General features: G+C 42.9%; 1 protein-coding gene across 1 annotated transcript in view; it reads left to right on the forward strand.

Annotated features, from left to right (window-relative positions):
- The first annotated feature begins 7,331 nt into the window (after window positions 1-7,331).
- adgrv1 (adhesion G protein-coupled receptor V1) overlaps window positions 7,332-13,011 on the forward strand; it is a 99,257-nt gene continuing 93,577 nt past the window's right edge. The window contains exons 1-3 of the mRNA XM_061071119.1: window positions 7,332-7,517; window positions 8,308-8,457; window positions 11,449-11,544. Coding sequence (XP_060927102.1) covers window positions 7,332-7,517; window positions 8,308-8,457; window positions 11,449-11,544 — 432 coding nt within the window. The remainder of the gene's footprint in view (window positions 7,518-8,307; window positions 8,458-11,448; window positions 11,545-13,011) is intronic.

The following is a 13,011-nucleotide window of genomic DNA, read 5'->3' on the forward strand; positions in this document are numbered from 1 at the left end:
TCATCCAGGCCCAACTGGTTACATGCAATGAAGTAATACCCTTTCTAATTTGGCCCTTTGGTCTTCGAGGCAGTGGAGAGCACAACCTTGTTTAATCCCCTGAAAGTTCTTTTCTGTCTGTCTCCATCACTGTGTGTCATACAAACTAATCAGTCAGCCAATGCGGAACTGGAAAACGGCTCCAAATTGCTCACGCACTGGTTCCTACTCAATTGGAACCACTTTCCTTATTTTCTTTCCCACTATTTCCGAAGCAGAAGAAAGAAAAACTCTTGTTTTTGGTTGGGGATGGGATATGCCATTGGCCCAACTTAAGAGACGCCGACCACGGCCTGGTGCACAATACCTCTCTCTCTGTTTCCTTTTTCACAGTAAAATGCACACTTGATTGGCAGCTTCTTGCCCCTGAAGGAGAAACGCCTGGTTTGAAAAGTATCGTCTGACAATAGCTGGAAGGCTGACCTCATGCATTTTTCTCTTTCAAGAGGCATTCATTCATTCAAGGGTTTTCTAGTGTCCCCTTGTGTGGCATAACTTGGCTGCAGTGCAGGACTCTTCCATCCTTCTTTCCCCCAAAAATCGCTCTCCACCTTCTTGTTGGACTAATGGTAGGTTTTCTATTTTCCCCCCTCAAAATAAACAGAATTCTGTTTTTTGGGTCGAGCTCTCCAAAATAAGCCCTTAGTGAGTAACACAGTGTTTTTGTCAGATTTAATGATGTATGTTTTAGCTCTACTCGCTTATTAAGTTTCTTAATTTCTTCTCCTTAGCGTCTCTGTATGGCGAGAACGTTCACTGATCTAAAAATACCGTAGGCAGAAACTACATGCGAAGTGCAATTATGGGCTCGTGAGTTGACCGGGTATGGCAGCCGCGGCAGCGTCGGGCTGAGAATGGACGGTGGGTGGTTTCTGAGGTATAGGCCCCACTTGCACTGGGCTGGTGGCATCGCTTAGAGTAGAGTGCAGCTCAAACAGAAAACAATCCAATAAACAGAACAAAGGAGGCCCCATGGCTTTGGACCAAACACAAAGCCTGAGACTGTATAAACTGAACTAATTCAGCAGCCGTTCTATGAAAAGAGAAGCTAATTTATTTGCGTTGTATAACACAGTATTGTTATTAGGGTTATTCATTATTTTGTTTTATTAGATTTGCTTTATTTTGTTATTTTTAATTTTGACAGGCTTTTAGAAACTGCCCCTGTCTGCTCCAATAATAAATTCTTACGTCCGACAAGGATGTTATGATTTCACCCATGTCGATTTGCCTGTTTGTTGTTGGATGTTTGTTTATGAGCATGAGCATTGTTTATGTTTTTTTTTACATTTTCACAGATTTCTCAGAGAATAATTCATGGATCTTGATGAAAAAAATCAAGCATGTTAAAGCAACTGATATCTGTGGAGTGTGCAACATTTGGTGCATGTTGATTGGGTTTACTGTTGGGCCTTTGCTAAGGTATGCGCTCTACTGAGTTCCATTCTAAATAATGTTTAGTCTGACTTCTCAAAAGTTACCAGCCATCCGACCTCAGAGCACTTCCATTTTGCAGTGTGTTTACAACCTGAGCAGTGATCCCCCTCACATAACTGGACGGATATATTTGATATCACCTCCGCCTCTCTTTCTTGTTGCTGTTTCTCTGTTTCTCCGTCAGTAGCCGTCTCAGTGTCTGTTTGCGTGGTTGGTTTTCAGTGTGAATTTGTGCAGAGGAGACACACAAACATTCCAGCTACATTGGCATATTAGTTGATGTTAATGACAGAGCAGTTTCTTTTTGTGGCCAGACTGACTCCAGATCACCGACCAGAGCTGTAAGATTGATGAATGGCATCCCACTGCAGTGCCTCCCAGTGTCAGACAACTGGGGGATCAGTGTTCAGTGTGTGTGTGTGTGTGTGGGTGTGTGTGTGTTTGCGCCAGATACAACCACCAAGGGCGTCTCAGGACCAGGGAAGCCTCAGGGCAGGGATGCCACATGGGAAAGCCCTTGATTAAGACTCTACAGACTATTATCCAACACACCCTCAACCAAAAAGGAAGTAAGAGTATTGCTTTCCACTTTTAAAGATTCTAATCTGAGTTTTCGCTGTGAAACGGCTCAGGCCAAGTCACTGATTATGATTATTGAGGCTGGTACTTGACCTCAAGAAGCTCTCATTGGCAAAGAAATAACAAATACTCAAAAAATGTGTCAGAGTTAAAAAGAGAGAAGTTTAAGTCACTCATTATCAAACCTGACTGTCTGTAAAACCAAAATTGTAACTGCAATGGCACTCAGAGTGCGCATTCCTCCGCCAGGGCCAAGTCATCCCCTTCAATTCAATAAAGCTGCAGAAAATTGCACACAATCATAGAAATCAGTTACATAAATACGACAGATTTGTTTCAGCAAGATCTCTGTATTATTTCTTGAGAAACAAACACAGACGAAAACATGATAACATGTCAACTACCAAATCGCCCAACTCACTGCAGCCGGCGTCCAGTCACGCTTACTACCATCATCTGGCTAAAGTCTTAGTCATTCAGTGAATAATTGATGCTAAAGATTACGGCATAGGAGCCACTGTCAGGAGAAACCCTAGAGGCATCAGCAGCGAGCAGTGACCCCGGGAGCAGCCCTGCAACCAGACACCAGACACCTCCGCAGCATCTCTGATAGGGCTATCCAATAGATCAGCGTGTGTGTGTGTGTTTGTGTGTGTGTGTGTGTGTGTGTGTGTGTGTGTGTGTGTGTGTGTGTGTGTGTGTGTCTGAAAGGGATCCAACACAACAGTTTTTGAGAACCAGGCTCCCAACACTGGTAGGACTGACAGGTGACAGGGTTGAAACCACCACTGACCAGCACTGACATTATCACTGACTTGGTGACTATCATGTTTGAAGCCTGCTGTGAGGCCGGTCTGTGGGTGGTGATGAGCCTTCCATCACAGAAAGAGAATGAAGGGATAAGATGTGTGGCAGAGCATGATAAGGAGATGGTGATTGGAAGTGGATACTGATGTGTCATTCTACTTGTACCATACTCAACTTGGATGTACAAAGCCTGACTGTTCAAGAGAAACATTCATTTTCAGTGACTGTATGTTGGATAATAAGGGAGAAGTCGGTGGGAATTTTCATGAACTGGACAGACTGAATTCGGTTATTGTTTGGAAAGAAGAATGATTCAGGATTGATCCAAGCCAAATATGACTTTTCATTTTAACCTTAAGACTAATTAGAGAGAAAATCTGACGCTGCTTTGTTTTTCTGTTGTCAATGAATATTATGATGTGCATCACATATTCCTCCAAAAGTGGGTAAAGAACATTTACTGACTATTATTGAAATAAAGTAATACATTATAAAAGAAGATTGAACTGACTGAGGTCAGAGTTTCAGAATAAGAAAATAATAAAGTGATTTTGCATGTTCAGAATGACAAGTCTCTTTAGTTGTGGTGTTGCTGTGAGCGCCAGGTCCCAGAGTCCTGGTCCCAGTCATCATTTTCTGTTCCTCTGGCTGAGGATCTTTGTGATGGACAGGGTGTTTTTCGTGCATTGCAGATCTCTCCAGTGTCTTGGCCTGTCACCCAGCGTGACTGGCTGAGCATTGAGACCTTGCGTTTTGGATGCATATTCTGAATGTGGCAGCTCTGGCAAATGCATCGCAAATGCGTGCGTGCGTGTGCGTGTGCATCACACATATGTGGCTGTCTCTCTTTGCACCTCTCTACATGGACTCTGACTCCCAGCCTTATCAATGTCAGAGGTCTGCGCCAGGCACTCCATGTCGCCTTTTGCGGTGACGGACAGATCCTTGGTTCCCCTGTTACCCCCGGGGTCAGGGTTGGCACGACACATGATGCCAGCACAAAAACTGCTTTGCCTTTCATAAGCCAGACCTGTGCCGTGCCATCCTCTCACCATCTGCTTTGTGTTAGGGCGTTTGAAGAAAGGGCAGCAGCTGGGTCAGTGCATGCAGAAGGGACAACCCCTCTTTTTTCCGAGGTAACCGAGTTGGATGTTTGCTGCCAATCATCGAAAAGATTGTGGTCCATGTGACGATAGGTAATCAAGTGAGGTTTTGAAGATTTACTGAAGAAGTAGTCTGACTCTGAGACCTTTTGTTCTGAAAACTGAAAGCAGACATGACATAAGACTTAATGTCCAATGTTGAACTCTACATGATGAAATTGTGATGAGTTTGCGAGCTGTGGTTAAGACCGTATTGCAGACGTTTTTATTCGTAACCATTATTCAAATCAATTAGGCAGACGAGGGGATATACTGTATTTGCATGGGACTAGATGCTTTGAGATTGCAGGTACCCTCAGGTACACTATTACCCATTAGTCTCGACTACTGTAGACTAATAATGTTTAACGCGGTTCCAGTAAAAAGGTTTATTGCTTTTCAATCAAGTTCTAGGTCAGGAAGTTCCTAACCACAGGAGAGAGACCAGGGCAAATAACAGGATTTATTCAACCCCGGCCCCTCTTTGTCCAGCAACACACCCACTTCAGCCTCACCCTCCATCCATCCAGACCCGCTACCCACCAGCTCTAAATCCCTTTTTGATGGATTTCCCAGACATCTCTCCACAAACACACACACACACACACACACACACACACACACACACACACACACACACATACACACAGCCGTGTCTCCATGACTTCATAGGACTTTGACATGCATTGATTTCTTTGGAAACTTGCTCTAACCTTAACCATAGTTACCACTTGTCTAACCCTAATCTTAACCTAAACTTAACCTTAAAGGTTGAATGTGTAAGGTTATCTGACACACCCTCAACCAAAAGAGAAGTAGGAGTATTGCTTTCCACTTTTAAAGTTTCTAATCTGAGTATTCACTGTGAGACGGCTCAGGCTAAGTCACTGATTATGATTATTGAGGCTGGTACTTGACCTCAAGAAGCTCCCAGTGGCAGAGAAATAACTGTATTTAATAAGAATGTGTCCCAGTTAAAAAGAGAGAAGTTTAAGTCACTCATTATCAGAACTGACTGTCTGTAAGATCAGAGTTGTAATAACAATGGCACTCAGAGAGCGCATTCCTCCGCCAAGGCCCAACATCCCCCTCAATGAAGCTGCAACAAATTCCACACACTCATATAAATCAGTTATATAAATATGCCTGATTTCTTTTATCAAGATCCCTGTATTATTTCTTTAGAATCCACAAATATGTCGAGGAAAGTTGTATCTCACAATGTTAAAGAAAGTGAAAGCAATTCCTAAAGGTTCAGTGTGTAAGGTCACCTCATCCTCCCATTCCAGACATGAAAGACAACCTGTGGTAGCCTTGAGTTTTAAAAAACTCAACGTAGAGAAGACCCGCTCCCGATGTAAATATAAAGTATTGGCTAGCCCAAAACCTATAAGTAACCTAACTGTAACCTAACCTGACCTAAACTTAGACTTAAACTTAAACCTGACCTTAAAACATGTCATCACCTAAAGAAATGAATGATTTACATTATGGGCACTTGCTTTTTGAACTCATAAGGAAGACAAGTCCCCATAATGGGACTGTGTAAACAGAGTTTGGATCCCACAGCATGAGTAATACCTGCACCACACACACAAACACACACACACACAAATGTTGTCTCTATCACACACATCCATAACACGTGCATCAATTGATTCTGACTGTATCTGTCAACTAATGGCTTGGAATACTGAAACATTGCCGTCTTCTCCTCTCTGAGCTGACAAACTGATTGATGTGTGGTTGTTATTTAAACGCTGAGAATTAGTCCGATTGATATAACAGTAATGGAACATATGATAAATGGGATATTTTCAATGTCCAACTTTCCTAAACGATTTCTGCGAATGAAAAAAAATAAAGGAACCAAACAGCATGACTTCATCCACCGTAGCTGCCGATGTTCAGTTTCAACCTAGTAATTAAGAGCAAATATTTTTTTTAAAAGACCTTACGTGTGTTCATACTCTTGGCGAGGTCGTGCGGTGCAGATTATGAATGGGATGGGTGAAGAGGCAGCTGGGACGGGGAAGACGGGACAAAGTGGCCACAATTTAACGTTAAGCTGGCTCCACCTCGCTTGTCATGCTGTGTTTTTTTGTTGTGTTAACCATGACAACTGTCCCAGCAGCTCCATCCAGCTTTAGGATTATTCTGCGTGAGGGAGCTGAGCAGGGGATGACAGGGGGGGAGCGGAGGAGGAGAGACAAGTGGAGGAGAGTAACGTGAAGAGCAGACGGGTGTAGAGGGGACAGATTGAGAAGTGAGGATGATTGGGGGAAGCAGGAGAGAAGAAGAGATAATTAGAGAGAGAGTGTCGGCAGAGCACAGACTGTCTGAGCGTACCCTCAGTGACCACATTGGTTCTGGCAGGACATTAAAATCCATAGAATAAACTCAACAACAACTGCTTTAACAGTTATGACAACATGAGGACAACAGCCATTGTAATTATGGAATAGTGCTATGAATCACATAGACCACAGTGACCAGCAAATCTGCCAGCCAGCCCGCCTGCACATTTTCAAAAGCCAGACCTTGTGAACATCTGGCCACTCAATACTGTCTGTGGATCGTATTAGTTATACAATATAGTTATTCTATACCCACTGTATATTTTAAATTCATTTTAGTTTCAGCACCAATTAGTATGAAGTCTATAGGACATGAAATTAAATTAGGATGCCCACTGGGCATAAAGTGAACATTTTAAACATGGTTTTCAGACGTTCTTTCCTTTTTTACTTTCAATTCTCTTTATCCTCCAGATTTATCCGGAAATATCTTTAAAGATTAAATAGGTTTATTCTTATTACTGTGTCACATAATTCTCCAAATAACATTTTTAGAGTTTTTCTGCATAGACTGAATTATATATTTTTTGCAATTTCAAATACATTTTATTAGTGTGTGGAGTAGGATTACTTATATTATGTATTTTAGATTTAATTTTTTAGATATGCCCATTTTCATATACACATATTGGCCTCTGCTTTATTACCTCTGGCAAGAAGGTTATGCTTCCATTGGCAATTCTTTGTTTATTCATTTGAAAGATTATGCAAAAACTACTGAACTGATTTCAATTAAATATTGTGGAATGGTTGGGCATGGCAAGAACCCATTAACATTTGTAGCAGATCTGGATAAACATGTGGATCCAGGAGTTATTTTCTCTTTCTTTAACATGGTAAGATAGGGCATTAGCCTTGCTTGAGGTATGCTCTCCCTGAGTGCCCTTCTAGTTTCAGTATTTGCATTATGTCTGACCTTCCTTCATCTTTTTTAAATGTGTCCTCTGTGTGCTCCCTCCTTTTCGTAGGAATGCTCCCTGTCCTCCTGCTAGCTGGGTTGATTCTGGCTCTGTCCATCCCTGGCACCGCGTCCGAGTCCGCCACGCTGCGGTTCCTGGGACAGACGGACTTTGTCGTCAATGAGAGCAGCACAGCTGTGGTCCGGCTGGTTGTGGAGAGAGTCGGAGACCCGGTCAATGTGACGGCTTTGGTTTTGGTAAGGACATGCGACGCAAGCACATCATTGAATACGTACTCATCAACCTGCCTGTTGACTTGTTATATCATGTGTGAATCCAAACACATACATGTAACAGCAGGATACTTCAAGTAATACAGAGAAAATCCCTCTGCTCTGTTGCCGGGCTGCTAAGAATCAGTGATCTTTTTATCAATGACAGAGTTGGTGACATGAGACTCTGTGTATTCACAGAAACAGTCTTGGAACTCACAGTATGGGTTTGGCTTCATGTTCTCCACATAGGAGCTGGTGTCAGCTGCTCACAGTTGGTGTCTGGAAAGGCGAGCTGGCCATGCAGTGAAGTGTGGTTGGAAGGGGGGGTGTGGTATATCTTCCAGATATCTTTACCATATTTTGTCTTTTTCTTACATGAGCTATTATAACTGGGCTGTTTTATTCATAATGTAGTACTTAGTTTCAGGGATCTAATGGGCGTAGACAGAGGCACACAGAAACTTAAGTAAGCAGATAAAGGCAGAAGTTGAAGTGAAGGGAAGAGGCAGGAACATAGTAAATGGACTCTGCTGATGGAAAGAGATGAAACAGGAAAAAGCATAGAGGCCAATGATCCCTATTAGCTTAGCAGTCCATAGCACAAATCATGCACCTGCAACATTCATGGATCAAACTCATCTTTGGTCTTGTGTACTGCATTGTCTCCATATCTTTTGTATCTCCAACAAACAGGAAATGTACAAAGAAGCAGGCGTCTTACTTTAGCGAAATGGTGAGTGATACAATGCCCTGCTTGGTGTTTGTCCCCCAGCTAGAGGGAGTGGACACAGGGGACTTTGAGGCCGTCAATGCTGCAGCCTTTCTGCTGTCCACTGAGTCCAGTAAGACCATCTTCATCGCTGTGAAAGATGACGACCTGCCTGAAGCCGATGAGACGTTTACCTTCAACCTTAAAGTACAGGTAAAGGCTCAATGTTTGCTTACTAATCGATGTGTGTCTGACACTCTTATTTTGTGGTCTCGTGTGTATTTATGTGGCAGGTATCTTTTTGCGGATTGACAATGACGGCCTATTTCTCCTTTCAGAGCTCCAAGCTTTTCCCTACAAAGTCCCAGTGTTCCTATTCTGCCCGTGACCGTCTTAAATCCTAACCCCAGCTACTAAGCAATAGGGAGAGTGTGTGTTGGGGGTGTGTGTGTGTGTCACAGTAAGCCCCGGGATGCTCAGAGCTGCAGGGTCTTTTGATGTGTGTGTGCGCTGTAGGACTTTTCCATGGCTGCCGTGGGTGGGGCCCAAATGTTGTGTGAGGTTCCCCACAAAAAGACACCTTTTGTGAACAGAAACTAACTTTGACAGCCACCGCCTCGCCACACGTTGAATTAAAGTGGTTCTCTAAATCACTGTCCCCATTGACCTCAATGGGCATGTCCGTTCCGTGGATTTCCCCCTCATATATGTTACTGTGTGTTCACCACACACTAGTATAAATGAAAGCTGCTACAATGAAGTACAGGAACATCTTTTCATGCATTTCCAGACTTTTTGTGCTGAAAAGAGACACGGGTTATCATCAGAATCTAAAGTCTTACTACTTTATTCTCAAAAAAAATAAAAAATGTTGAGCATATCATGTTTTATTCCGTTGTGCACAGTCTTGTATAGAACATTTATAGATGTTTTAAAGTTTGAAAATTATCTTTATGGGGTACACACTGTAAATCCCTGTCAAAAGAATCACCATCGCCGCTGAGGATGCCTGACACCCAGAGACTGTCTCCATGGTTTCATATAACCTTTAGCTGTCAACTTTGATTGATGAGCTCGGGGGCCTGGTCTGTCTGCCCGTCTTGTCCTCGCTGAAAGACCCAAAGACAAAGGTCATTGGGAGTCACTGGATGTCAGCTGTGTATATTTACAAAACAGCAGCAAAGAGGGACTTCTTTCATAACATTTGGGGCTTTTTGCGTTTTTGCGACATCTGGTTGAAATCCAGTTGCACAATCCCTCAGTTAGCGTGCCACCCGAGTGAAAGGACCAGATGAGGCCCACTTAGGCCTTCTGTTTACACTACAGTGCAGACAAAGCTGCTGACGAAATGCTACCCTATTGGTTTACTGAAGGACCGTCCAGAGGATGAATGTGAACTACAAGAGGAGCGACCATCCGGTGTCAGAGATCACGGACAAGTGAGGGAAAGAAATGTTTGAACAATATAGCTCTATCATTTTTGACAGATGAATCTGTAAAGAAAATATTGTATTAGATGTTTCGGAAATTAACTAAACTAAACCAGTTGTACCAAAGTAGTGAAGGGTTGTGGTGGAGCCGAGCAGGTGCACAGGAACAGAAGGCAGAGACACACAGTAGATTGTAGCATCTTGTGTGGTCAGGGTTTTTCCTGTTTCTGGGGGGCTTAGGCGATGGGGTGGCAGGTGGGGGATGTAATCGCATCCAACCTACTGCTCATCGGGCATTACATATAAATATCTTCATTCAATCATTATCATTATCAATGCAGTATTGCCATTTATGTTACCATTTTATCATTGCAATATTTATAGAAACACTATACAGGTTGTTGTTTTTAATAGTACATTTTTATATTATAATAAAAGAAAACTGAAATGCAGTATGTCCTGAAGTAATCCTTCACATTTTGTGAGTGCGACTGCACTTCATCCTCCCACAGCCATCTGACAATGAACCAGCGTCTGGCAGCTTCCCAACATTTTTGTCCAGTGGGACGTCTGCAGACAGCTCATTGTCCCTTTGGCCACCAGTCAGCTGATGGATTTACTGTAGCGAGTCGATTACTCTCACATAATTATCATTAGACGTTGATGTAAAAAGCGAGGGCATGTGTGGTAAATGGACTGTATTTAAATAGTTTTAAGCTACCACTCTTATCAACCACTCAAAGTACTTTAAAGGAAAAGTTGCACTCACCCATCCATTCCACACACACTCATACAGTGCTTCTAAAAGCAAGGAATTTTTCTACCACCCAACAATCACCCGCTGTTTGTGCAATTTCGGGTTCAGTATCTTGCCCAACGACCCTGCTGGATGCAGACTTGAGGAGCTTGGGATCAAACCACCAACCTTCTGGTTAGTGGAAGACCCTCTCTTCCTCTTGAGCCTGTGCGTTTTCAGAGTACTTTCTCGGCCAGTGGCTTGGCTTAATGAAAGTGAGCGGGTTCTGTGACTGTGAGTTGACCAGAGCCGAGCAGTGGAAAGACAGTTCTCATACAGCTTTTCATGTTATGCTTCGCCTGCTCTCACCTTAACACATACAGTGGTTTTACGAAGGACTTTCAACTAGACTGCGTTTGGCTGAGAGAAATCACACACTCACATTTATTTTCCATAACATCATTGTATGTTTGATTTTGAAAGTTTTGCTGGATGTGCGTGCACTCAGACACGGTGGTCAGCAGAGTTGGTCCATGAGATGCTTGTGAAAACATTGGTAAGCTCCCTAATGGAAACCTCGGAGAGTCGCTGCAAATAACTAGGCTGCGGTCGGTCTGTTTAGCAGGGCTCAGAAAAAGGAAAAGCCTCCTTTCACAGATCACATGTTGTGGTTCCTTTATTTTTTTTGTTTCGTTAAAAAACCTGGTGGAAGCCCTGTGAGGTCGCTGTGATTTACAAAAAACGCTAAGGTTTGTTTTGTCTTAGTGCCGAATCACAGAGCACAGCGCAGGTCCTGAAGAGGTTACCCACTGTGAGCTGACATGACAGATCAAGTGGGCTCAGACCAGCGCTTCCTGCCTTTGTGCCTTCTCACCTGGGTCTCTCAGTGGGAGCACAGGAATGAAGTGAAGACCGTGAATGAATGGGGCTGGCATTTTTTCACAGGAGCATGAGTGACAGGGGAGGTTACGGTTTGTACTGTAGTGTGTATCTAGCCTGCAGTTTGTGTAACTATTTCAGTTTTTCCCCACTTTCCAGAGTTCGTCCAATGGCGTGACACTGGGGACGCCAAACAAGGCGACCATCACCATCCTGTCCAATGACAATGCCTTCGGAATAATTGCCTTCAATTCAGTAAGGAACCACCTTTTGCATGCATCTTGTCTTTGTCTGTTATTTCTCTGTTCTCATCCATCACAGCCTTTTACAGTTCAATCCATGGTTAATTCAATCTACATCGGTTTATCATACTTAGTGTCACGGCATCAGTGTGTTACTACTGCCCTGTTCAGACCTTCAGGTGAAATCCGTCTTGGTGATCCAATCACAAGTGGACAGCTGCAAGTACGGGTGTGAAAGCACCCAAGATGCATTGAGGCATGCGACCCCCATTATCCCAAAGGACATTCATTTGAGGGGGCGGAGAGAAAAATCACTTACATGCTGCAATATTTCCTGTGGTGCTTTAAATCAACCTGATGCAACAGATGCTGTCACTCATCTGTCACAATCACCTCAGGGATCACATGCAAAAAAGAAAAGAAAAATAAGAAAGATGATGATAATTTGCATTGTATTACTCACAAGTATGTTTTAGCTTTCAGAAGAATTATGTCAGTGACACGCAGCAAACCCAATTGTCGTAGTTGCAGAAATGATGGACATGTTTATTTGCATATGGAGCCGAGGAGTGAGATCTGATCACAGGAGACAAATGTAGATGCATTCTAATGCCAGTTGTGAGACTCTATTCTTAGAGCTGTCCACGTGTGATCAAATCACTTCACAGGAATGTTTTTACCAGGTCTGAACAGGGCCGGCTAATATAATAATATTAACATATTATCTTTGGAGGGTGCAAGAAGACAGATATAAAAGCAGCTCTGATCAACCAGTTAAATGGAAAAACAAGGCTGATTAATGATGATTAATAATAATTATGTGCATATAAGTTAGACAGTTTATTTTAAGCAAAGGAGGCACACAGAATCAATCCATGTTTCTGGATTATTTCAAACATGAAAAGCTTCCTGGACTCTTTGATACTTTAGGAAATTATCTAAGATTTGCTTAATTTATTCTCAATTTCTAAACCCTTCATCTACTTTTGTCTTTGCCTCTGGAGCCACACTAATCTGTTTTAGTTTTAGGTTGCATCACTGTTGCTAAGTTTGCGACTGCCGTCCACACTACTTGCACTATGAGCGTCCACTTGTGACCATATTAATGAACATAGATCCCATGTTAGTAAGTAGTTGAAGAAACTCAGCACTTTGGAGAATGGTAATTTAGACCCACTCCTGTAGAGACAGGGTCGATTATGCCAGTATTGTGGATGTGGATGAAGTGAGCATCTTGCGGTTGTGGGTTTCCAGGGGCAATTAAAACCACAACAGTCGCTGGATTAACTTATCAGTGGGAGTTTATATTGTTTCCATGGTGGCTTAGGTATCCTGGGAACTGTTTGTCCTACCACCCCAGATGGTCTAATATGCTCTATGATGATTAGTCTTGCCTACAATCAATAAGAGGGCTGCTGGCCCTCAGGGGGACGGACAAGAGGGGATTACATTTCAAAATTGTAGTAGCTTGATAATGACT

The sequence above is a fragment of the Limanda limanda genome, chromosome 5 (assembly GCF_963576545.1).
Source record: "Limanda limanda chromosome 5, fLimLim1.1, whole genome shotgun sequence".
Taxonomy (NCBI): domain Eukaryota; kingdom Metazoa; phylum Chordata; class Actinopteri; order Pleuronectiformes; family Pleuronectidae; genus Limanda; species Limanda limanda.